The sequence below is a fragment of the Heloderma suspectum genome, chromosome 1, assembly GCF_057233095.1.
Source record: "Heloderma suspectum isolate Gila_16-S chromosome 1, 16-S_ref, whole genome shotgun sequence".
Lineage (NCBI taxonomy): Eukaryota > Metazoa > Chordata > Lepidosauria > Squamata > Helodermatidae > Heloderma > Heloderma suspectum.
The window spans coordinates 279,766,689-279,793,711 of record NC_139458.1 but is presented as its reverse complement, the minus strand read 5'-3'; the positions used below and the strand labels follow the sequence as shown (position 1 = coordinate 279,793,711).

Genomic DNA, 27,023 nt, shown 5'->3' with positions numbered 1-27,023 from the left:
AAATAGATGGAACATTCACATTCATTGAGGATGCAATCCTATACCTGCTTACATGGAGGTAAGTTCCACTGAACTCAACAGGACTTACTTCTGAGCAGACATGTATAGGATTGCAGTATAAGTAAAGGTTTTCAGCCTGACAACATCTCTTTCTCCTAAGAGTATTCTTAACATTAATTTCCACTGGTAGGGGGTTACCTTAGATGAATGCTTTAATTTGGGCCTGTTTATGTACTTTATATAATAACTATTATATAAGCCATTACATAGAATGCTTCCTAATCACCGACAATTCTTTCTGGAGGATTCTGTTCATACTCTATGGTTCTTTATGTAGCTCTTAATTTCTGCCTCCACCCTCAGGGGATCGATAGCACCCGATGGTGCCCAAGACACTGCCTAGTGGCCATAGGATTGCTCCGTAGGCAAAGTTTCTGACAGACATTTGATACAGTCAAACTACCATGTGATCAATAAAGTATAACATGGCAACCATAACCATGCAGGCTGGCCATAAATAACCAAGCACCATTTATTATTATTTATTTATTTATTGCATTTATACCCCGCCTTTTTTCCTCTTGCAAGGAACCCAAGGCGGCTTACACTATCCTCCTCCTCTCCATTTTATCCTCACAACAACAACCCTGTGAGGTGGGTTGGGCTGAGAGTCTGTGGCTGGCCCAAAGTCACCCAGTGAGCTTCCATGGCCGAGTGGGGACTAGAACCCGGATCTCCCAGCTCCTAGTCCAACACTCTTGCCACTACACCACACTGGCTCTCATGCAATATAAGCTTAAAATTGCATTTTAAAATAAAATTACATTGTTTTCCCAGCAACAAAAAATAAAAACTTAACATATTATTCCAACTTCCATATCAAGATGGAAGAAAATCTATCCTTATTTCAGACATTTTGCATACCCCACTACTTCTATTCTTACAGTGATTCTTTTTCTCCATGTCCTCCATTATTTTCCTGACTGCAGCAACATCTGGTCCAATTCCAAGGTGTGTATAATATGGCCCTTCATCCTTCTGTATAATTTGTTCAACACAAGTGCAGATTGGAAAATTAGTCTACCCTTTCTTTGTTGTGTATTAGTTAGGTTCCTTGTAACGGTGTCCAAGAACCTATCCTGATTTCAAACATTTAAACCAAAGGTGTTTTTTGTTTTGTTTTTAAGATGCAAATGGGTCATACCTCTAGGCTGTACACTCAGATGGACAGCAACTCTTTGAGATCCTACAATATTGACCGCTTGACATTCATACTGGCCTTGGTCATGTAAAGCCACTCTAGAAATCCTCAGGGTTCCAGATGACAAGACTAAGTGCCTTCTATCTACAGAAAGCTGGCTTCCTGAAACATACCAAATTTCAAAAAATGAAAAATTGCACCATTAATGAAACACAAACCCTTACCTTTGAGAAGGAGGAGCAGATTACTGGTGGTCCGAAGTATGGATGGGCTCAATACATAAAAGAAAAGCCTTGGTAGCTTCCACTCAACTGCAAATTATGCTTATGACTTATATTGAGAGGCATAGGAAACTACAAATCTCATGCTCCTTAGTAAGAAATGATGCTCCAGAACACCTTAAGTAAATTCTCCCTGCTGTCAGTTACCTCCTCCATCTTCTGAAAGATAGGTTTAGCTTCAGAAGGAGGTGGGAAGGCAGTGGGACTGGCATAGGTAGCTTGCTAGCAGCAGGAACCAACTCCATTTTGACCCTGACCTGCATTCAGATTAGACCTGTATTCTAAACCCCGCTCAAAATAAGATAAGCCATTTTGAACTGGGGGGAGTTCATACTCCAAATTTTCCCTATTGTAATTTCACCCACATAATTAAACTTAGCTGAAGAAGAGATGTAAAACATTAGAAATGATCACATTAAAGGAATATTGCTAAGTAATAAGTTAACATTGAGAATCTCTTACAATTATATTCCCTCTTGTCTAATTACATTATAGAAACAGTAGAACATATCTGAGATAATGGAAGATAAAAGACGTGAAAAGAGGTATAAAATATTATTTTTGCATATCCTTTCTGTTATACACTTATTTCCTTTTCTACATGTACTGTATAAAAATGAAGATACATCCATTTTATTAAAGGATAGGTTAAATCTTAGTTTTTCACTCTGATCATGAACACATTATTTGGAAGCATATCCCAGTCGAATCAACAATACGTATTTCAAAGTAATCAACGTAATCCAGCAAGCTCTTTAACGCAAGTGTAGGATATGCTGCTACAGATGAAAACAAGTGGAAGAAATCAATGAATGGATAGCAAATGTATATAATGGATAATATTTTTAGAAGTAGAAAAGCTTCATAGTATCATAAGCACAAGTAGTTTGAAAGATGGAACAAAAAAATAACATCCTCCTGAAGTATAATTTGCTCAAGTCATATTTATAAATTACTTAAAAGCTCTAATATTTTCCTTATATTTATTTCTGTTATACAAATTATACCTAATTAGTAGTACAATTTAAAGTACAATTCAAAGTATATCTAATGGCTAGCATAATGTGCACCATGTGACCTGAAAGTATTAGTGATCTGTAAGGGGAAAAAAAGACAAACTGAAAGCTGACTATGTCTAAATTTTGAAATTAATTTAAGAAATTATCCAAGTTAACTCAAAGGCAGCAGCAAAATGTGGGGCAGGGCGAATCTATGGAATAATAATGGAATGGAAAACATCTGGCAATCCATAATATGGATTACAGATGTTGGTAAAGTTCTCCCAAGCCAGAGTCAGAAACTAATTTTTAGGGCTCTTCAAAGCAAATCACCACTTTTTCCCTTTGCCTAGCAAGCGCTAATGACATTGCGCCAGCATTGGTGTATGCAAGCATAATGTCATTAGCACTAATGCAACATCATTACCATTAGCACTGTGACAGCATCAGCGACTGCCCTATGAAAATAAACATACATAATTTCTGCTAGATTACATCACTTACTTCAAAATAAGTCACTTCAAAAGTATATGATTTTCCAAGGTTTACAGAATATTTTCATCTAAATTATTACCTCCTTTACTCCAGGCAATGACTGGCTGTGGATATCCCTGTGCCTCACAAGGGAAGTCAACAGTTTGTCCTTCAATCACTACTCTATCTTGAGGAGTCACAGTAAATTGAGGTACAGCTATGTAAAAAGAGGAAAATTACTTTAAAGCAATAATAAGATACAATTTACCATGTAACGATTTTCTTTTGTAGCTTATTAAACTATAGAATGTCAGCACTTTAGATTATAGATCTAAACTAGCACAACAGTCAATGTTCATCAAGGTCTCTAGGTACTACTGGACTTCAAATACGTAAAAACAAAAATCCGAAATAGGGTGTACCTTAGGAATGGTTTAATCAAGTAGCAATGTTCTCTGGATTCAAAATATCTTGTTTTCTTTCCTTCTTTAAAAAAATCCTTAACTATATCATGAAGAAAACACAATGTGATCATTACCAGCTTGAGAGCATACTGGTAACACACAAAGTGAATTTGCAAAGAAGAAATAACAATAAGTAAAATGTAAGTTAATCACTAAAGTAGCAATAGGGCATTATCAATGCTTGCAAAATTGATTTGTCTTTCTAAGTATTAGGTGATTAAGAGTAAAATACATGAACAAATCTGCCATGGGCTGGGGAGTTAGTGTCAGTCAGTCCTCAATAATTAATGGCTGTACATTTTTATATGAAAAAATATTAGCTGTTAGAGAATATATTCAAGTCCAGCCAAAGCATGGTACATGTGTTTATAAATTGAAAATGGTTTACTGAAAATGACATTTCTATGTTTTTAGGAAAAGCTGTATTTTTATGCAAGACTTTGTTCATCCTTTATAAATTCCCTATATCAACATTATTTAAGCTGAACAAGCACTGCCATTATTAGAAACAGAACTTTACTTTTATTGGGGGCAAGATCATATTGCATGGCGTTAAATGTTATATAATTTTCAGCATTTGAAGAAATATTGAAACACAGATCTCCTTGTTAAACACCACATACCTTGCACTATGATGAACGCAGTTGCATGGATGCTATCTATGCTGTTGGTTGCAAAACAGGTATACTCGCCACCATCTTCCTGATCCACATTTTGGATGTAAAGACCTCCTGATGGAGTTATGGTGATGCGGGGGTCATTTGGTAGAGGAGTTCTATCGCCTTTGGTCCACGTGATACGTGGTTGTGGGTGACCAGTTGCACTACATTCCAGAGTGACACTTTCACCAACCAGTACCTCTGTATTTTGCGGGTGAATCACAAAACTTGGCCTAGCTGTTAAAAATTGAACATGTCTAAAATAGCTTCTACTAACATAACTATTGTTCACCATTTTTTAAAAAATGGAACAAAAAAGAAATGTACTTAATCTAAGAATTAAGGTTGCTATGTCAGATTATTTTTCAGTGCACAGTATTCAAGATCCAAATATTCAAGAAAATAAAAGTCCTTTAAAAAACCTTATTACAACTAGATGTGAGGACCAGCCTGGGCCATTTATTCAATATAAAATGGAATAAGGAGACATTTTAAGCGCAGCATGAACAGGCAGGAAGAACAAGCTGAACTCTTCCTTCAGTTGCAATGTTCTCCCTAAAATTGTTTCTTCCCAGCTATTTTTCTCCCTGCAGTAATTATTTCTGATCACTGAACCCTACCAGGAGAAAAACAGGTTGAAGGAAAGCTGTGGATGGGAAGGGCTCAGCTCCCACCTCACAACCACCCCTAATGGACTTTAAATCTCTCTTACCGCCTATTATATACAGAATCAGAGAAATCCAGTCACATCTAGTTTGACCCTAAGCACTGCAGATTTCATGTGATTTGCAAGTACATTTATAATAAAGATCTTTTGTTAGACTGTTTTGAATAGTTTGACCATTGTTTGTGTTCTAGATTGGCAAAAGAATACACAAATAGAGTTGCAGTATTAAACTTACCTCTTGAGTAAGTAACATTTTACTACATATATGATATTATAATAAATCTACATACCTGGTGAACCAAAGTAGCGCAAAGTAACTTCTTGAGTTTTCACTTCTCCTGCCACATTTTTTGCCATGCACTGGTAAATGCCTTGGTCTGTCTCTTGAGTATTCTGAATCATTAGAGTGCCATCATCAAGCAAATTCAAACGAGAATCTGCTTTCATGCTGAGCTCATTACTGTGGAGAGAGAAATCTGTAGCACTAAAACGTTTAAATCACAAATAAATTCAAACATCCCAAAGAAATTAATACAAAAATAATAACTTTTTGCAGTACATGTGTGGACATACAAACTACTGCAAACAGTTTTCACAGGCAATCTGATGTTGGTCCAAAAACATTTCTTAAAACTGACTCTTCCTTTAATATGCATCTGTACAAAGAAAAAGCATTACAGAGCAATCCTTTGTGTGTTTAGACAGAAAAAAGTCCTACAACTCCCAGCATTCCTCAGCTGGCATGATGGCTGGGAAATGCTGGGAGTTGTAGGGCTTTTTCTGTCTAAACATGCATAGGATTACACCTTTATTTTCTAAAACTGACTTACTTGTTTCGAAGCCAAATAATTTCTGGTTTGGGATTGCCTTCGGCTCTGCAAGTGAAGTAAACTGTATTCCCTGAGGTAACATCCACATCTTGAGGCTCTGACGTAATTCTTGGCCTCTCTGTATCATCAACAAAGCATATTAAAAGAAACCTCTTTACAAAATTGTGATTTGGAAATAAATTGTAGACTGTTTAGCTTAATTTAGCTTCAATGCACTCTACATGTTGTTACCCTTCAAGACAGTTCGGAAGCTGCAGCTGGTACAGAACGCGGCGGCTTGCCTGACTGAAGGCAGCCGCCAGTGTGATCACATCACTCCGGTGCTGAAAGAGTTGCACTGGTTACCAGTTGTTTTCTGGGCCAAATTCACAGTGTTGGTTTTGACCTTTAAAACCGTAAACGGTTCCGGCCCAGGCTATCTCAAGGAGCAGCTCCAGCAACAAAAGACAGGCCACTCAACAAAATCAGCCTTGGATGGCCTTCCCTCTGTCCCATCAGCCTGGACAGCTAGGCTGGTGCGGACGAGGGAGAGGGCCTTCTCTGTGGTGGCCCCCACTCTCCCTCCCTAGTGGAACTCCCTCCCTAGGAAACTCCACCATGCCCCCTCTTTAATGAGCTTCCGCCACACACTGAAAACTTGGTCATTCAGGCAGGCATTTGGGGTGAGTTATGGTATTTTTAAATAATGTGCTAATGTATGATTTTACTGTTTTAAATTGTATTGTTGTACATCGCCCAGAATAGCTGGGTGACCGGCCAGATGGGTGATTAAGAAATGTAATAAATAAATAAATAAATTTTAACATAAAATCTAAAAGATGTTTTCCAACTGTTTTATTTAAAAATTACAAAAATTAAGCTGTACAAATCTATATAACATTATGCATACCATCAATGATAATAATAGTTATATATCATGCATTACACAATTTCTTTAAAGTCTCTTTCCAGGAACATTTCAAACGTGCAGTTTCTAACATGGTAAGTCTTCTCAAACAACTATACCAACCTCTGAATGTATACAAGGAATCACTTGGTTGAAAGGGCTCCTGTCAAAACCTCTACAGGAATGGTGTAGGGGTGCAACATACGCCCTGCATTTTTTTTGCAATCCCCCCACCAGCAAACCACTGCTGCCACACCACCAAATTTTGGTGGTGCCAGGAAGAAAAAAGCTGGATTTTTTTTGTTGTTTAAAACATGGGGCGCAGGAGCACATGCCTTCTTTTGATGCAAAATTGCGCACCTGGGGCCTCCAGGAACACAATTTTGCAGTAAAACAAGGTGAGTGCCTTGTTTTAATGCAAAAGTGTGGCTTTTTTCTCACTGATTAATTGCCACCAAAATTTGACAGCAGCAATTTTGGTGGAGGCAGGGGTGTGTGCAACTCCCAGCAGACAGAAATTGACCCTCGCATCCTCCGAAATTGCCCGCCTATTCAGGTTTCCACTACAAATAATAACAGCTGTAAAACTAAAAAGAACCATGAGGTTATGAGGTATTATTTAACACACCTTAAAGAAGACCTTTAGAGCTTGTAATCTATCAAGATGAACACAATCCATCAATCATGTTGTGCGCCCTACCAGAAAGCTTGATGATCCCTGTGTTTTTGTAGTGCCAAGCAGGCAGCCAAAACAGGAGGTTAATTGAAAACATGGCTGTTTTGACTTAGTGGGTCAAAACTTGTGCAAGTCTGCCTTAAAATATCTTCTATCTCTTTTAGTGATTTAATATCAACTCCATTGTTTTATGCATGCATATTCCATCAACAGCACACAACGTCCATCCCCACATGGCACATACACATTCCTAACAAGACATCTGTATTATTTTCAGTATTATCGGATGAAGAAGTAATTCTCAAGCAATTAAAACCACTTAAAATAATTCTGGATTTTTCATTATATAGTTCTATTGTTTACTGCTAAAACCAGAAAGAGGCTTCTTTACAAAATGTCATGTTTTTATAATACAAAAATACAGCAACAGCAGTCAACAGTAAAAGAAAGAGATAAGATATCTAAGGAAACAAATCAAATGGCTGCTGATTATATTAAGGACAGATGGGCAGGATATTTCCCAATAAAATATACATAAAACCCCTAATGAAAAGATGGATGGAAGCAGATGCAGATTAAACATATTTAAAAGCATCTCACCACAGTTAAGTTCTTCTGGTGTTATTGTAGCCACTGATCTTCCCTGGATCCTCCTTGGATATTCACATGTAGCTGCAGCTTGTGCATTACCAGACTCTGCATATGTTTTCAACAAGTCTGCCAGCCACAGTATTTCACAGTCACAGTGAAGTGCATTTGAATCCAGACGCCTGGCCAAAACAAGAAGCTATTGCTATATATATTAATAAGACCAAGCAACTTATTATATTGTTATGAGTAAATAGAATTTCTAGTCTCTTATTTAAATGGAACGCACAAACTATGAGATATTAGAACATTATGCAGAATGCAAATGTGGAAACTTAAAAGCTAAAAAATACTAAATTCAGTTAGAACTGAATGGTGACCCTTCTGTTGGCACCTCTGCACTGAATGAAGAAGTCTTTATATGAAGAATATTTTGTATATAACAAATTAAGTGCTGCATTACAAAATGTGTGCAGGTGGTCAGAGTACAAAGGTTATTCTGTATCAGCCTTCAGTCACTTGCTACAACTAAGTACGATTATGTAGGGGATACATTTACAAAGGAAGCTAAACAGTTTGGGTCTGGGCAGTGTCTGGATAGGCAACTGCCTGGGAGCCCCATGCATGTCGCTTGAGTTCTAAGATGGAAGAAATTTGCCCAGAGAGCATTGGTTATTGGGCTGAATCATCATCATCATCATCATCATCATCATCATCATCATCAATAGGAAAGCTATAGATGTACTTAAATAAATACACTTTGAAAGAATCATATATAAAACTGGTTATTCTGTGGAATCTGACTGAACAAAAAGCTCCATGTTTACATAGGGACCCAGCAGGAGATTTTTAAAAGCTATAGTTATTTAGTCTACAGATTAGGAGGTTGTAATTGTAAACATAAAACATATAAAACTATAGATTAATTTACAGCCCTCTGCAGATCATGCAATACTCAGAAGCTACAAAAGGAACAGTTCAGGCTAATGTTTAGCAGTGACTCCTGTTAAATGTCTTTATGATCCTAGTCTATAGAACAAGAACATGGTGTGATAGATTTGCAGACAATATTTACTAAGAATTTGTATCAGTGGTCACTTAGGGACTGCAGGTTACAACACTTTTAACAATGTTTGGCTTGCTTGCTTGCTTATTTATGTATTTATAATCCACTTTTCTGCATTCCTGGCACCCCAGCTGAGACCTACAGTAGGAGGGTTGTTCAGGAGCCAATGCAGATTTTCTGCTGAGTAGTGAGATTCTGGACATAGCTCAAAGCTGGCTTCAAAACTTTCTATGTCAGCAATGAAGTAGATGCAGCCTATATCAATGATATTTGTTGGTAAACACAAGGGATGTAATAGATTATAAAACAAGTTGATAAAAGATTAAGTGCAATTTTAAAGAGAAAAAATAATTTTACTTACAGTCGTTTCATAGATTCCAAATGACTAAATGTTCCAGGAATTAAATGAGATATTCTGTTGTTATGTAAAAATCTGTTGGAATATTGCACTTATTAATTAGGAGTTGAATCCCTTTTACCAGTCTCTGCCCAATATAGTATTCATCCTATTTATTTCTTTAAAAAAATACTACCCTTCTTGCTATATAATATTGAATTTATATAAGTAGGGACCCACATTCCTGCTAATAAGTACAAAATACATTAGAAACCAGGGAGCACCTAGCAAAATATAAGTGATACAGCCCAGTCTTACACATGTTTGGAAGGCCATAAGTCCCAGTAAGTTCAGTAGGGCTTACCTCAAGTACGTGTGCATAGAGTTTCAGTCTTAGCCAATAATTTCTAGAATCTTCTAAAGCTACATCTTACTGGCAGTGTTCCTACACAACAATAAGCTAGAATTCTCTGCAATTCTCTTTTGGTCAATGAACATGCTGGCTCATGTGCCCGAATAGCTCCCACTGGGCTCCTCCCACAAGTAGAAGCATTTAAACTAACCAGGAATGTAAAGCTTAGCGTTATGACCCGACAAACCAAGAATCATAAACCAAGAACAAGCTCTGTTCTGTAACTTTGACTTGTTAGGGGATGGAGAAGCCAGGTGTTCTGGTTTAGAAGTAAAACTAACCTTTCTGTTCCTGGTGAGAGAAGCAAAGTGGGAGCAACTAGGCTGCATGCAGTAGCACACAGCTCATGAACAATAAGCCAGAATTCTCTGCAATTCTGGTTTATTAATATTTATAAACAAGGCCTCTAAGTGCTTATCCAGATGACAGCTTCCTCATGGGGTAATTTCGCATGAGGCAGGAAAGAATCACATGAAAGAGCTACCAAACAGCATGGTGGTTTTGTGCCTAAAGAGTCACAGTTTTGAACACTGCCACTAACACTGATGCTCTTAGTTCCAGTCTGGAACCAGCTTAGTTCTAGTCTGGGACTAGGATCAGAAGGAATCACAATAAGGACTGTCAACTTCCATGTGGCATATGAAAATTAGTTTGCCTAATAGGCAAAAAAGCTGCGATCTGGAAGGGAGAAAAAAGTGAAAAAGAAAAAAACTTACAATCTTTCAAGTTTGGGAAGATGGGTAAATGATTCTGGTTCCAATGTTTCAATCTGATTAAAGTGCAGATACCTGTTCAAATGTTAGGGATGGGGAGAAGATAAGAGAATATGGAAAAAGCATATTTAATAAAGTGGTCCCAAAGTTTCTTTAAAACACACACATGCAGAAATAACTTGGATCCTACAGTCTTCCTGCATTAAACAGAAAGCATCAGCTTTTAAGAAACAGTACTATAATATAAAAATATTGTTATTTTAGATCAAATTTATATAATGTAGTACATGTTGTCAGATACGATCACTAGGAAGTATTAGCAGGAGTTTCAGAACAACCCCTAAGATTATGTATCACAAAATTATAGGCAAAATAATGTTCAGGCATGGTATCAGCTTTTCATTGCTAAACTTTAAGTAGTGTTTTTCTCAACAAAAGCTATTAGAATAATCCAGTCAAGCAGAACATATTATACTAGGCAGTAAGTTTTTTTTCTTTGAAGAATTTAAAAACAACAATATCAAAAATCCTTAATTAGCCATATAAATTCACTCGATTTTGTGTTGCACAATTAATAACTTGACCTCCTAGATACATTTATTCAGGACTAAGTGCCACTAATCAATAGGCTTTGTTCTCAGATAAGTGTGGATTGGATAGCAGCCTAAAGCTGCCATTTTAAGCATATTTGCAAGGGAGTAAATCCTACTAAATTCAGCAGCACATACTTCTAAGAAAACTTGATTAGGAACACTCTGCAAGGATGTCATTTTGTGCATACTTACATAAGAGCAAGATCCATTAACCACAGATATTTGCTCTCATGTAAACAGTGGCCTGGGTTGTAAATAAATCAAGACCACAACTTTGTTAAATTAAACACGAGTATATATTTCCTGAAAAATATCCCAATAGATAAATATCCCCAAAATCTGCTCGTATAGGTTCTCAATTTCCAACATTTCTACTTCATTTTGTACAAAAAGATACATATCTCCATAGGTCCCCATTTTTTTCTTTCTCTTTGCCATGACACCATCTGAGGATTAAGATGGACAAATTACGTTTCCCATTACTGTAATTATCAGGCGACAGCATAGCAATTTGAAACTTTATTTTGGTGGCTGTGACTTCCTATATAACCACCTTTGCGCGGGCAATAGTTGCCAGGGATAGCAAAAGCGTTCTTATTACGACTTTTTCGTATGTGTTGCTGAACTAAGCGCCCCTCAGAATGAGAATAAAGCAAAAAGGATGATTGCTTTGTAATTAATGTCTTATTCATTCAATATAACATGCCTTATCTAAAGCAGACATCTTTCTCCTGTAAACAAAACTATCCCACAGTAATACTTATCTGAGCCTGTCTTACTTACATAAAATAGTAAGAAATTCTACATTTATCCTCTATTAGGAGAACTGTCTACATTTCAATTCTACATTTATCCTCTACATGTATCCTCTAATCAGAAAAGTTTCAGTTCAAATTTAGAACTTAAAGATATATAATTTATGCACACATGTAATAGATTCACTCACAACTATATACTACATTAATGCCTGTGAAGAGTAAAACCACTTTGAACTTATTATATGCATGATAAACTATGAAATGCAGTTCAGTTTCATATCATATACTGGTCTGTTCCTATTTCAGTGAAAATTAGAAATGGGAAGAGCAGTGCTTCATATCTAAAAAATCTTGGGTTCCATTCCAGTATCTGCACTGGAGGGAGCAATCCTAGGTCCCCTAGATAGCATCTGGGGGACATAGGATTTTTCGGTTTCCTCACTCCAAGCTCGAAGACAGGGCTATGAGCTCGTAGCCAAGAAACCACACTCCCCACCACCTCTCCCTCGTAGCCAGCATGGAGAGAACTGCACTAGCTGCTTCTCCGCGCTTGTAAAACACAGCACGGAGATGGGGAGAAGGGGGTATTCCCAGGGGAGGCCACCCCAGCCTCCTTCCCTCTCCCTCCCTGAAGCCTCTTCTAGATAGGCGAAATTGCCCATCTACCTAAAATGTAGCATGGGAGGCATGAGGCATCTCCCTCTCTGCAAAGGATATTCATAAGCCTCCAAGTTCAGGGGCTTAAAAGAACCCAGGGTGCAACCCATAGGACTGTGCCCTAACTGACCTTTGGTTACAACCTTGGGAATAACGGTAGCTTCTTTGTGTTTATACTAACTGAAGTATAAATGTTGTTCTCATATGTGCAGAAAGACAGGAGATTTTAATAGCCATATTCTAATTTTTAAAGTTATGCCAAAAAAAAAAAAAATCTAACATGAGTAGAAGTAATGACAGCTGTTTGAAAACATTCATGAGTTTGCTAAAGATCAGCAAAAGTATGTGCAAGGATTGAACTAAACATTACCTCACCAAATGTGTGTTTTCAAAGTGGTGTTTACTGAGATAAGAGGGATGCAGGGCAGGGGTAGTGAGACAGTTACAGTAGAAAACAGATTGCTGGGAAAAAGGGTTGCTTAATCACTCCCATGCCTGCTGATTCTCCCCTGCAAATGGCCCATTGGACATTTTTCCAGGAAGGGGCGTACTGTGACTTTCAGGGATTAAGTAGTCCGTCAGGTCTGCCAATTCTCCCCTGTAAGTGGTCTTGTCTCTACTTGAATATTACGAGGGATACACAGAGTTGGGAACATATTGTAACATCTAGGCCTAGTTCTCATTAACAGAGGAGCTCACATGAGATAATTTTCCTACATTAAAAAGCATACACACATTGCTATGTGACATGCCACATTTCTATGGGTAGGGATATTTTTTTGGTAGGGAGGGGAGCTTTCCATCCTATCCATTACTACTGAAACGGATCCATCCAGGCATAGGTTTACCACCTCAGGTACTGTTTATTGTTCTTACAAGTGTTCTTCCTAGAGCTGTGCCCTAATTCCACTGCAAGTATAGAAAATGTTGAGGATTTGCAACCAAATGGGGCCGAAGGTTTGAAACCATAACTTGTGAAATGCAATAAATGACCAAATATATGTTCTAATCCAGTTATATCTTGTGTTCTTTAATCCGTATTACAGTATGATAGGATGCTGTGGCAGATAGAAGGGTGAGTGGCATAGTATGTTAATTTACGATGTATAAAAATTTGCTTCTTCTTCTCAGCTTTCAAAAACTGTAAATGGGGAAGAAGAAGGAGGGGTCAAAATGTGCACTAACTCCCTATGAAGGAGTCATTGTATTGAAATATGTTTTTGAAAACAAATTCTATGAACAATTTAATCCCTTTATGTTTCTCACAGCTATGAGGTAACCTCAGTTATTTCATGATTAATATGCTACTATGAATGAACTGAAGAAGGGAATTTTGTAATAACTGAGAATATAAATTGCATCATTCTTCGTACGGTGAAGAAGCATTCTGCAGAACAACACACTCAAGGAAGTATCTACAGGGCACTGTTCTGCTACCTCCCATTAAAATGTACCACCACACCACCTGAAATATATAAGCAAAAGCTCCCTTGGTGTTAATTTTAAGTTGTCACATGCAATTCTTTTTCAACATGCACAATTTTAAAAGGACAATATTTTTCCACACAGCAGAAAAAAATTTCCCCAAAGTGGGTGGTTCTACGTTGCATAACAAAAATATTTATTCAAGTGCAGCAGAATGTCATACACTGTTCTGTACTTTATGCTGAGGCATAAAACTATATCGTTATTAAGTGTCTGGGATTCCATTCAACTCAGAATAGAAGTACATAAGAAATGCTGCTGCTGGTCTCAAGTCACTCCTTAGCTGAATGTAACTTGGCATAATATTACTCATGTTTGTGAGTATATATGACAGAGTTATGGACAAAGTCACTACTGTATGGAATTTCATCAACAAAATACAGCAAATCTTTCTCTTAAGCAGCTAAAAAAATCCTTAATGCTGCAGAACTGTTTCAACAGAGCTAATATGAAACCTTGTGTGTATGTGTGTGTGTTACATTTGCATGAAGTGGTAAGCCAGGCAAATCCTGGCATACCATGAATAGGTGTGTGCTTGTTCTTTCAGCCAATTCATTCCCACTTGACTCCTGCTAGGTCAGGGGTGAGGAATCTAAGGCCTGGAGGCCAAATCTGACCCTCCTGGGAGGCCAATCCATCACTCTGGAGGTTCCCCAGATAGCCATGCCGCCATCCCCTGTCAATGTCTCTTTTCCCTTGATCATCAATTGTTTGGTAGCTTCCCAACTTCTGTGCAATTATTTCCCTATTCTAAAAGGTAGAAATGCCTCTCCTAAGGCTTAGTTACTGGTTGTAATTGCTTTAGGCTACAATGTGCTGCTATGTTTTGTATTTTTGGCCCCTCCTCTTTTTGCCTTTGGCCCCTCTCTTTTGCCTTCAACCTTGCCCATCACTGGAATGCAGCCCCTGAGAGCTTGTCTGAAACTGAATTTCAGTTGAAAGAGGTTTCTCACCTCTGTGCTAACACCAATGATTAAGGGTGCAATCCTATTGAGATAGTCAGTGGCCTCCAAAGTCGGAGGCTTTGTCCTCTGGCTGCCCTGCATTTTTGGCTAGATGGCTTATTTTGCCTGTCTAGCTTGAACTCCGGGGAGGGAAGGAGGCCGCGCAGCACATAGGAAGCTGCATAACGCGGCTTCTGCAGTCTCCTCCCCTCCCTTTCCCTGGTTCTGCCCCTTTCCCCCCTCTCAGCACTCTGTTTTCGAGTGTGGAGGCGTAGCCAGCACAGAAAGAACCACGTTGGCTATGAAGGGGCAGGGGAGGGAGAAGGTGGGGAGTGCGGTTTCTGGGGACCGAAGTCAGAGTCCTGGCTACAACTCGGTTCCCAGAAACCCCCAAATCCTATGACCCTCTAGATGGTATCTAGTGGCCATACGATTGCTCCCTAAATAAGCCAAAAATGGTCTTCTTAGCATCTAATCCAAACCCAGGACTTTAGCTTATTGTTACTAAACAAGCCAAGAACAAACCCTTGTTTATGATTGTGGCTTGTAAATGGCACAAACCAGGATTGAGGTTTGGATGCCAATTCTGGTTTTTTTAGATAGTTACAGTTTATTTAACATTCAGTGCAAATGCAGTGCAAATGCAGACTATGTGCATTTTATGAAAAATTATTAATGCAGCAAAATGTACCAAGAGAATAGTCTGTATCAAATTAGCTTTGGGTGAGATTAACCCAAATTTGGGTGAGATAATATGTCTATGAATGGTTACAGGTTAAGGTAGCTAAACTAGAGCCTTCATAATCAGAGGCAATATACCCCTGATTATCAGATGACTGGGCAAATGGTGGTGGGGGGGGGTTGAATCCCCATCATGTTCTGCTTAGAAGACTCCAAAGGGTTCTGACAGACTAGAATTATTGTTGGTCTGATCCGGCAAGTCACTTTTTATGGTGTACAAATGTATGCTACCAGCTGCTGTCATTATGTCAAAGTGATCAGAATTTGAAGATCTAATCAATATAAGATGACAATTTTAAGGTATTTTTCTGCAATGCACTCTAAAATGTGTTCATATTTAACTCTGTACAGCTCTTCCAACTTATCTTAATAGCACATTTTTCATTCCCCCCCCCCCGCAAAACACAGCAGTAGTTATGAGTAAAAATGAATACGTATAGTCAAAATGTCTAACTATAACTTCTCAAAACTCCCCTTGAGCTCTTCTGAACAAACTCCATAGTATTTCATGGGATTCTGATAACATAACAGAAGGTTGTTATCTGTAGCACAACTGAAATTTAAATTTCAAAGGGATTTTTTAAAATTAAGAACCAATTCAAACATGAGGTTTTGCTCATCTGAAGTTGTTGCCACTGTTAAATATCGGTTGATGTGGACATTTCAGAGGCAGTCTTTTCGTTAAAGTAGAGGCTCATTAAAACAAGCAATATAGTTTATATATTATGAGCTGGTTCACTTCCATGAAAGGATTGTACTAAATTTTAAAAACAGCACATTTCAGACAGCTCCTTGTCTTATAATTCAAAAACTGGTGAGCACAAATTGTTCATACTTCCTATGACTGCCTTGGGAAGAGATTAAGAGGAACATACTGGTGGATTGTTTCTTTTTTCTTCACCAGAGTATACACAGTTAAATCTGTTTCCATTTCATTTCAATATGAATTCTTGTCTACTTCAAATCCAGAAGGGTTCAGCCAGTCATCTGAATATTACAAACCTTCTTTCTACCATTTACGGAAAACAGAGCTAGATTTTTTCTCCAATGCAATGAGCTGAAAGCATACCAATAATATAAGTATTTTAATGGTAAAGGTATAAAAATCCAAATCAGAGCTTTGATTCTACTTGATTACTTTGTGGAGATCAAAAGATTCCATGAAAGTTGAAGCTGTAAAACCTTTGGAAGAAACAGCAGTCTTGGCTCCTAATACACATTATGTTTAATGTCTGTTGATAATTGTGCTTTTTCTTGAAAGTCATTATATGGTCAACTGATAGTCTTGAAATGTAAACCACAAATATAATGTGAACATAGAAAGAAGGAATTTGACAAACATGTTTTCTGTGTGCCAATGACTGCAACCACATTGGACTAAATCCCATTCCGTGCAGACATGCAAGGCATGCAGGCAAGAAATGTTGACCAAAACGTGCACTTTTCCTCTGAGGCAACCAAGCAGATGACAGCACAGAAGAGAAAAGGCACTTACAGTTGTTCTAGAGAGGCAAGTCCTTTAAATGCTTGCCTGTCAATTGACTGGATTTCATTCTTGTACAAATAGCTGAAACAAGAAACAATCAGTAATATTAGTATACACAAACAAGAGCTACATTAATGTGGGAAGGAATTAAGGTGACACATGAGGACAGTTTTTCAAATACACATTAAAAAGCAACAAAACAAGACATGTATGTACACCAAAAACACCTTTTACTTGAGAATCTGTATGCCATGGTCTTTAGGATCCAAATAGCTTTTGCTATTGGGTGGTATAGAAATGTAACAAAATAAATAAACAGAAATTGTGGAGGACCTTTTATTAGTTTATTTCCCCAGAATTCATCAATAGGTTTGTGGAGCGAGCATCTTGATATATACATCTTCACAGGCCAGAAATACAGAAAGAACCCAGTCCCCTATGGTACTATTGTAGTGATAATTGAAGCTAACACATATGGGATTAGTTGAGCACTACTTGTAAATTTTTACAGGACTGGGATAATTTATTATGACCATTCATTAAAAAAATATTTCTACTACTATTCAAGTGCAGAAAATGTTTCATCTCAACCAATGGACCTTTTCTCATTTCTCCCCAAAACATTCACAAACCAAAAATTATATCCAAAAGAATACACAACCCCATTATATAAAATATTACTCCATCAAACCACTCAAATTTAGACATTGTAGCCCTTAAAGAAGCTGAAAAACAAGGTAAGTGTTAATGGGGAGAATTTAGCAAGTTCACTAACCAACTGGGTTGTACAAAGACCTGAAGAGACTTGGTAGTTTAACAGACTACATCTTCACCATACGAATATATGCAAACCTCTTATTAATAGGAAGTACACGACCACAAACATGAGATAGAAATTGAAAGGCACAAACATCTCACTCCAAACACAGAAGAGGGCAATGTGACAGAAGCATTTCCTTTATTTGTTAACTTGGTTTATTGATTAATAAATTAGACAAAACAGAGAATGCACAAAGGTAAATATGAATTGCACAACACAGATACACCAGCACATCCTGTCTTTTTAAATATTTTTTTAAGGAATTCACAGCATTTTTTTAATTGTACGGAGATCTTTCTCTGTTGTGTTGGCAGCACATTAAACTGTTTCTGTATTAAAACAGTTAAGTAGGCATTGAAGATGCATAGCTGTTATGCTTGTAGGGCTGAATTATGAAGTTCTGAATATATATTTTATCTCAAGCATCTATTAACAGCTTTTTAAAAAACCTATGAAGATTGCAGGACTTTCCCATAAAACATGAATTGTCTAATACTTAAAATATTCGCCATGTCAACTATTTTGGGACCATTCTAGAGAAGAAGATACAGAGGAAAAGATGTCATGACTCCCAGCAGCCCAACCCCATGTTCATAGAGAAGAACAGCTACTGGAGCTAGCATGTGATCTATTTAGGTTTTCCATTGAGGTTTGTAAAAGTAAGGGTACACTTACAAACCTTAAATACCCCTGCACTGCTCAAATTCATAGATCATATCAAAGAAGAAAGAAATACAAAGATTTTTAGTGGGGGGAGAAGCAGAGGCAAAATACATTTATATGGGGTGGTGGCAAAGGGTGCGAGATGAATTTTAAAAGTTCCTGCTAAGGGAAGGATGTTGTTGCACTGGATTTTTTTAAAGCAGTGCAGGGTCAGTAAATGCTTTGTGTGTGGTGGTGGTGGTGGTGGTGGTGTTAATCTCTCAGATATGTGTGTTTATATACACAGGATGGAATCCTAAGAACAAACAATGGGAATTATCATCCAATGGAATCACTGATACTTCTCATTTATACACTTTATTATTTATATAATAGTCTGAAATGGCAAAGCACTTCATCTTACTTATAAGATAACAGCCCTATGCGGTTGGTCACTATCAGTTCAAGTTTACAGATGGGCTAAATGACCACAGTCATTTGCCCAAGCATTTCCAAAGTAGCAGTAATAGCTGAATCTTCCAAGACCAAATTTCTATCCTCTGGAATAAACTTGTCCTCACACTGGTAATACTGGGTGTTTAGGACTGGACTGTTAGGTTCTTTTTTGCTTAACCCTACCACCACCACACATACACACTTCCTTTCACTCCTAAGTTCATTCTTTTACTACATTTTCACTTTTTCCTCTCTAAGATTTACAATTATTATACTTCGTTTTCTGTAAAAGTACCTTCTCAAATGTTTTGCTTCTCTATGATCCATAGTCCCATAAGCAAAAAAGACTGAGAATCCAAGGGCCTCTACAGCACACGCTGCAGGCCAACTGTAAGAGGGATGCTGACAGAATTTTTCACTTTAAGGGTACTGTTCACCTTCAAGTCACAATCTATGAGTAGTCCCACATTATTGATTCTAGGAATGTTGTTCTCACTTCATATGAGCTTTAGAAAAAAGTATAGGTGATTATATGGGCTTATAAATTGATAAACCATGGAAGGGAAACAAAGCCCTGCATAAATCAGGATTTAGTAATCTTGTTCACAAATGTACACCCTCTCTGCAACTTTCTCCTCCATCCACTTCCTATTGACATTACATAGCACCATTCCTGAACTTGCATTCCTGCCTCCATGATGCAATACCACCTCTAAGGCTGGGCACCTGACCAGTCAAAAAAAGGAGAAGAACATTTAGTCAACTGACCAGTCAAATTTTGTAAATATTGTAATGGTGAAATATTATTAAAGTGTTTACTTTATTAAAACAGAAAAAAGGGGGACTTTCCTCAGCTCACCATAATTCCATATCTCACTTTAAGCAATATTTAGTGTGCTTTACTTCCAATGGGTACCATATGGTGGTGTTGTTTTTTAAACAGCTACTGTTTTCCTAGTGTTTTTAAGTCCAATCCCTCAAAGATATTTACAGAGCAGATAGCCGGAGCACACGGAGGGGTATTCCCTAGTTCTTGTAGTGAGCAAGATGGAGTCATGAATAGTCCTAGGCAGTGACCTTTGCCACTAATGACTGTTTATGTTCCTGTTCCCCTTTGGAGATATCCACTGTTAACCAGTAGGAAGTTCTGTGCTATGCTAATAGGTTTCCCACCAACTGCTGTGGTATCAAGAGCCAAGAAATTTTCAGTTATACTTTGCTAATAAATCTGTAATGATATAGAAAAATAAGCTGCCACCTACACAGTAGCATTCTTGGCTTCATGGAATAACTGCCCACAGACAAATAATAAGGTGAACAATTGACTATCATGCCAACTCTATTTGTACCAATTTCCTTGTTGTCAGCTGACAACTCCTTTCAATGAACAAGTCTGATCAAGAAATCTTCCAAAGAATCATTTTTCTAACTGAACAGCATTCTATCATTGAAAATGTAATACTGATAATGGGCTGCTCAATGAAATAAGAAGTTTAATGTTACAATCTTATTTTTCAGTTCCTAGATTAGTATGATATTTATTATTATTATTATATAAATAATTATTCTTGCTTTAAGGTTTTAAAAAGTTGTCAAGAAAAGCACTCCTCATTGTTCATAGTGGTATCTTACTAAATACATAAGCTAGATAACGTTAACTATTCAAGGTAAAAATAGCAACAAAACATTTTCCTGCATATTTTGGAAGGTCCCCTTTTATTAGGTAATTGTGGAACTCATTTTGGATAATATAGAATAAATTACTGGGCACTGGATATCAATAAATTCATTACTTGGTTTTTTTATATCAAGTTATTGAAAAAGTTTGTTACGAGTTAGGAGCATTTGTTAGGAGCAGCAAAAATTACTATAACCAAGAACTGGAAGATGACAAATACATGTTCTTTAAAGGACTGGCTTTTAGAGTACGGGACATAGTCACCACGGGAAAGTTCACTATTATTGTATGGGTTTATGAAGAAAGGCAAACCATCTTTTGTCCTGCCGTTAAAGGTAAATAAATAAAACATTTTAAACTTTAAAACATTTAAAATAATATATAAAAAACAAGAGAGCAAATGTAATGAAAACAGTAGAGTATATTTAGTATGTAATAGAATGGCAAGTATCAAGTGGGGCAAAAATGAATTTTAGCCCACTGAAACATTTAGGGCAAGAGTTTACCAGGAGGCAAAACCTTGCAGAGAACCTCCATGCTTACCTTTTCACATACTATTTGCCCCATTCCTTTCCCTGAGCTGCAGTTTCAGCCTCATTCTTTTAAAAACAAAGACTCTGTCCTGATCACAGTGAGTCAGGGATCATGTAAAAGTGCAGTTAAGTCATATGATCACAGTCAATCAGATTTTGCTACATTATGATATAGCAAAGCCAAATCAGAGTGGGAACAGGAAAAGTTGCTCTTATTTTTAATAGACTTCCTAAAAAAAAAACCATTGTGAAGAAATGCCCTGTATATAAATGTTGTTGTTCTGTAAATATTCCGTGCCTCTGAGAGGCTATAATATATTCTGTAGGCCTGAGGCCTAGTGTTGATACTGTGTTGAAGGCTTGTTTAGTAGTAACTGCTTGGTGATGTTCTGGAGGGAGGGAGGGAGGGAGAGAGAGGCATCGTCAATCGCTTTGAATATTTATAGATGGGGCCTGGATCAGATAAATAAAATTTTGATAGGCTGGGGATTCTAGCTAGGCAGAAAAGAGCAGTTGGGAAATGACAGTTGACAGTTAAGGAGTTGACAGGGAATCTTGTCTTTTGAGGGAGTCTGTGGGTAGTCAGATAGGGAGATGGTCTACTGGTTGATGTGGTGCTATAGAAGGACTAGAAGAAAGCTGAGGAGAAAGTAAATAGCTACGGGCTGAATATTACATTATTGGTGGGATAACTATATGTGGCTGGTGAAGATCAGGAGTAGGGAGCAGGTGGCTATATTATGCCAGGAGGCTGCCTAAGATCTTGCTAGAAGAAGGCTACACAAGCTGGCATTAAAACCCAGATAAATAGTCCAAGTGGCCAGAAATACAACAGGAGAAGCTTTCGGAGTCAGAGAAAACTCTACCCAAGAGATGGACCTAGATGTGAGTGTATCTGGCTGGGGAGGAGGTTTAGGGAATTTGGCCTGAGGTAAAAGAAGTCATTAACAGGCTTGTATTAGCAACAGTGTCTACTGAGTCCTTAAGAAGTGTCAGCAAACATTTTTTTGAAAACCCCAAAGTAAATATTAGTATTCCCTTACATACAAAATATCCCTTTAATAAATTAAAACTTGTTTTATAGTTCATCTTGTCTCAAGAGCTGGTGCCCATTTCATGCCTAAGCCTCTTATACCAAGCTACTAGGAGGTTTTTAAGTATTCTAAAAAAAATTGGTGGCAGCAGAAAAGGGTCAGCTTGTGTAATTCTTAGTTATAGTGGCAAAGTTCCTTAGGCACTGAAATTTGCTAAAAAAAAAAAGAAAAAGAAACTCCATAGGTGGGATTACCAGTGAAGGAGCAGTACCCCCATAGCTGATGGCAGTGGCGAGAGAAAATCCCCCATATGTAATGGCAGCACTGGGAACAAATCCCCCATACTAATATAACCAGTCAAATTGAGTTACATTATGTTGTCACAGACAAATCAGAGCAAGGGCAAAACAAGTAATGTATTTTTACCCATCTTGGTAAGAAAAAAAAGGAGAAGGAACCAGCGGGCTTTAGTAAACACAAGCCAAACATGGGTCAGCAGTGCAATGTGGCGGCTAAAAAGGCTAATGCAATGCTAGTTTGCATCAAGAGAAATATAGTATCCAGACTGCAAGAAGTAATGAAACTATTCTATTTAACAAAATGAGATAATTAAATAATCTGCTTTGGTCAGAGCTCACCTAGAGTACTGTCTAGTTCTGGGCACTGCAATTATGAAGGATATTGATACAGTGGAATGTGTCCATAGGAAAACAGTGAAGATGGGGGGGGAAGAGGGAGCTGGAGACCAAGTGCTATGAGGAAACGTTGAAGAAGTTAGGTATGCTTAGTCTAGGGAAGAGAGTATTAAGAGGCTATATTATGATTGCTGTTGTTGTTGTTCAGTCATTAAGTCGTGTCCTACTCTTCGTGACCCCATGGACCATAGCATCCCAGGCCTTCCAGTCCTCCGCTCTCTCCAAGAGCGTGCTCAGGTTCATATTCATTGCACCGGTGATGCTATCTAGCCATCTCATCCTCTCCCGTCCCCTTCTCCTTTTGCCTTCAATCTTTCCCAGCATCAGGGTCTTTTCCAGTGACTTTTCTCTTCGCATTAGGTGGCCAAAATATTTGAGCTTCAGTTTCAGTATCTGCCCTTCCAATGAGCAGTCAGGGTTGATTTCCTTTAGGATGGACTGATTTGACCTCCTTGCAGTCCAGGGGACTCGTAAGAGTCTTCTCCAGCACCACAGTTCGAAAGCATCAATTCTTCGGCGCTCAGCCTTCCTTATAGTCCAGCTCTCACAGCCATACATTACTACTGGGAAAAAACCATAGCTTTGATTATAAGGACCTTTGTCAGCAAGGTGATGTCTCTGCTTCTTACTATGCTGTCTAGGTTTGCCAGAGCTTTCCTCCCAAGGAGCAAGCGTCTTTTAATTTCATGGCTACAGTCACCGTCTGCGGTGATCTTGGAGCCCAAAAAAATAAAATCTGTCACTGATTCCATTTCTTCCCCTTCTTTATGCCAGGAAGTGATGGGGCCAGATGCCATGATCTTAGTTTTTTTAATGTTGAGTTTCAAACCAGCTTTTGCACTCTCCTCTTTCACCCTCAACAAGAGGTTCTTTAGATCCTCTTCACTTTCTGCCATTAGGGTGGTATCGTCTGTGTAGCTGAGGTTGTTGATAATTCTCCCGGCAATCTTAATTCCGACCTGTGATTCATCCATCCTGGTGTTTCTCATGATGTACTCTGCATATAAGTTAAATAAGCAGGGTGACAATATGCAGCCTTGTCGTACTCCTTTTCCAATGTTGAACCAATCAGTTGTTCCATGTCTGGTTCTTACTGTTGCTTCTTGTCCCTCGTACAGGTTTCTCAGTAGACAGGTAAGGGGGTCTGGAACTCCCATCTCTTTAAGAATTTGCCAGAGTTTGTTGTGATCCATTGTGTAGTCAATGAAGCAGAAATAGACGTTTTTCTGGAATTCTCTTGCTTTCTCCATGATCCAGCAAATGTTGGCGATTTGATCTCTAGTTCCTCTGCCTCTTCGAAACCGAGCTTGTACTTCCGGTAGTTCTCGGTTCACATACTGCTGAAGCCTAGCTTGTAGGATTTTGAGCATAACCTTGCTGGCATGTGAAATACGCGCAATTGTACGGTAGTTTGAACACTCTTTGGCACTGCCCTTCTTTGGAATTGGAATGTAATTCCTTTTCCAGTCTTGTGGCCACTGTTGAGTGCTCCAAATTTGTTGGCATATTGAGTTCAGCACTTTAACAGCATCATCTTTTAGGATTTTAAATAGCTCAGCTGGAATACTGTTACCTCCGCTAGCTTTGTTGTTAATAATGCTTCCTAAGGCCCTCTTGACTTCACTCTCGAGGATGTCCGGCTCAAGTTCAGTGATCGCACTATCATGGCTATCAGGGACATTCAGATCTTTCCTGTATAGTTCTTCTGTGTATTCTTTCCACCTCTTCTTAATCTCATCTGCTTCTGTTAGGACCCTGCGTTCTTTGTCCTTTATCATGCCCATCTTTGCACAAAACGTTCCCTTGATATCTCTGATTTTTTTTTTAAGATCTCTAGTCTTTCCCATTCTATTGTTTTCCTTGATTTCTTTGCATTGTTCATTCAAGAAGGCCTTCTTGTCTCTCCTTGCTATTCTCTGGAAATTTGCATTCAATTGGATATATCTTCTCTTTTCTCCCTTGCTTTTCGCTTCCCTTCTTTCCTCAGCTACTTGTAAAGCCTCATCAGACAGCCACTTTGCTTTCTTGCATTTCTTTTTCTTTGGGATGGATTGAGCTGCCTCCTGAACAATGTTACGGACCTCCGTCCATAGTTCCTCAGGCACTGTATCAGGTCTAATCCCTTAAATCTATTTGTCACCTCCACTATTTGTATATTCATAAGGGATATGATTTAGGTCATACCTGAATGGTTTAGTGGTTTTCCCTACGTTCTTCAATTTAAGCCGAAATTTTGCAACAAGAAGTTCATGATCTGAGCCACAGTCAACTCCAGGTCTTGTTTTTACTGACTGTATAGAGCTTCTCCATCTTTGGCTGCAAAGGACATAATCAATCTGATTTCGATATTGACCATCTGGTGACGTCCATGTGCAGAGTCACCTCTTGTGCTGTTGGAAAAGACTGTTTGCTATGATCAGCGTGTTCTCTTGGCAAAACTCTATTAGCCTTTGTCCTGCTTCATTTTGTACATCAAGGCCATGCTTGCCTGTTATCCCAGTTATGTCTTGACTTCCTACTTTGGCATTCCAATCCCCTATGATGAAAAGGACATCTTTTTTGGTGTTAGCTCTTGAAGGTGTTGTAGGTCTTCACAGAACCGATCAACCTCAGCTTCTTCAGCATCAGTGGTTGGGGCACAGGCGTGAATTGCTGTGATGTTGAATGGGTTGCCTTGGATTCGTACTGAGATCATTCTATCATTTTTGTGATTGTACCCCAGTACTGCTTTTCCCACCCTTTTGTTGACTATGAGTGCTACTCCATTTCTTCTAAGGGATTCTTGTCCACAGTAGTAGATATAATGGTCACCTGAATTAAATTTGCCCATGCTTGTCCATTTTAGTTCGCTGATTCCCAAGATGTCAATGTTCAATTTTGCCATCTCATGTTTGACTACCTCCAGCTTACCTTGATTCATTGATCTTACATTCCAGGTTCCTAAACAATATTGTTCTTACAGCATCGGATTTTCTTTTCACCACCAGACACATCCACAGCTGAGTGTCCTTTCGGCTTTGGCCCAGCCGCTTCACTCTTTCTGGCACTACTTGGAAATTCCCTCTGCTCTTCCCCAGTAGTATATTGGACACCTTAATATTTGAAGGACAACCATGTAGGTAGAAGATGGAGCAAATCTGTTTTCTGTTGCTCCAGAGGGCAGGACCCAAACCAATGGGTTCAGATGACAAGAAAGAAGATTTAGACTAAACATTAGGAAGACATCCTGAAGATAGAAGCTGTGGAACAGATTGCCTCAGAAGGTGACGGACTCTCCTTCTTTAGAGGTTTTTTAAGCAGATGCTGGATGGCCGAGATTCTGTAGTAGTGGATTTAGTGTAGTGTAGTAGTGCGAGGGAGTTGGGAAGTTCCATCCAACCCTATGATACTATGATACCTGCCCTTGTGTTGTATGGCTGAACATTTTCACCCTACTTTACAGTACCTTTCCTACTAACCAGAAGAGTTTTTGTTTTATTTTTTTGCAAAATGTGCCTCATTCCCAGTTTGATTCAACCCTCATATCAAGACAATCTTAATCATCACACTTTAATATTTAATTAATATTTAATTAATATTAAATATGTATTTAAATATGAATAATTTAAAGAGAGGCAAAAAAAAAAGATAATTCTTTATAGTAAAGAGTGTAACAAGTAGTCTCTAGATGGGTGTTAGCCGCAGCTGTACAAGTAGTAAGTTGTGCCTCAGTAGCTAAAAATCAAACTACATCAACAGAGAGACTGAGGGAGGGCCCTGAAGCCAGCATAAAGCATTTGGCAGTGGAGCTAAACTTACACAGTGACTCAGAGTGTCAGGACAAAAAAAAGGAAGAAAAGTCACCTAGCATACTCCCAGTGGGAAAGCAGATCCAAGGAAGAGGGAAAGATCAGAATCACATAGTCATATTTGGTTAAGATTTTGTAAAGAAAGGATGAGTTATCATGGGTAGAAGCTATTATGATAATTGGAACTGATCTCTGATCTACTGGAAAACAGAGTTTAATCAAAATGTTTCCAGGCAAATAAACGCATTTTGATTAAAATAAAATACAAAGTTTTTTCTTGGTAGATTGAGATGTATATCTGATTATGTAAAGATGAACTAATCCTCTTGTTATTGATGTTACAAAAATAAACAAACTAGATTTTTTTTTACTGCAGCAAAATGTTTCTTTTAAGAATGGATGAATGGACAAAAAGATTATCAGAATGGACTTACTGTTCTATGTGAAGATTTCTGTAACAT

The 27,023-nt window shown here is 38.1% G+C and overlaps 1 protein-coding gene across 4 annotated transcripts in view; it reads right to left on the bottom strand.

Moving 5' to 3' along the window:
* The window catches only part of PXDN (peroxidasin), a 112,022-nt gene that overhangs the window by 37,306 nt on the left and 47,693 nt on the right, over nucleotides 1-27,023 (bottom strand). For 2 of the 4 annotated variants that reach the window (XM_084826728.1, XM_084826726.1), the window contains exons 4-12: nucleotides 16,926-16,997; nucleotides 10,256-10,327; nucleotides 9,152-9,223; nucleotides 7,737-7,906; nucleotides 5,575-5,692; nucleotides 5,035-5,204; nucleotides 4,042-4,314; nucleotides 3,055-3,171; nucleotides 1,205-1,363 (exon numbers count right to left, since the gene is read on the bottom strand). In XM_084826728.1, coding sequence (XP_084682854.1) covers nucleotides 1,205-1,363; nucleotides 3,055-3,171; nucleotides 4,042-4,314; nucleotides 5,035-5,204; nucleotides 5,575-5,692; nucleotides 7,737-7,906; nucleotides 9,152-9,162 — 1,018 coding nt within the window. In that variant the 5' untranslated portion in view covers nucleotides 9,163-9,223; nucleotides 10,256-10,327; nucleotides 16,926-16,997. The remainder of the gene's footprint in view (nucleotides 1-1,204; nucleotides 1,364-3,054; nucleotides 3,172-4,041; nucleotides 4,315-5,034; nucleotides 5,205-5,574; nucleotides 5,693-7,736; nucleotides 7,907-9,151; nucleotides 9,224-10,255; nucleotides 10,328-16,925; nucleotides 16,998-27,023) is intronic. The other 2 variants (XM_084826729.1, XM_084826727.1) reach the window with 1 other exon arrangement.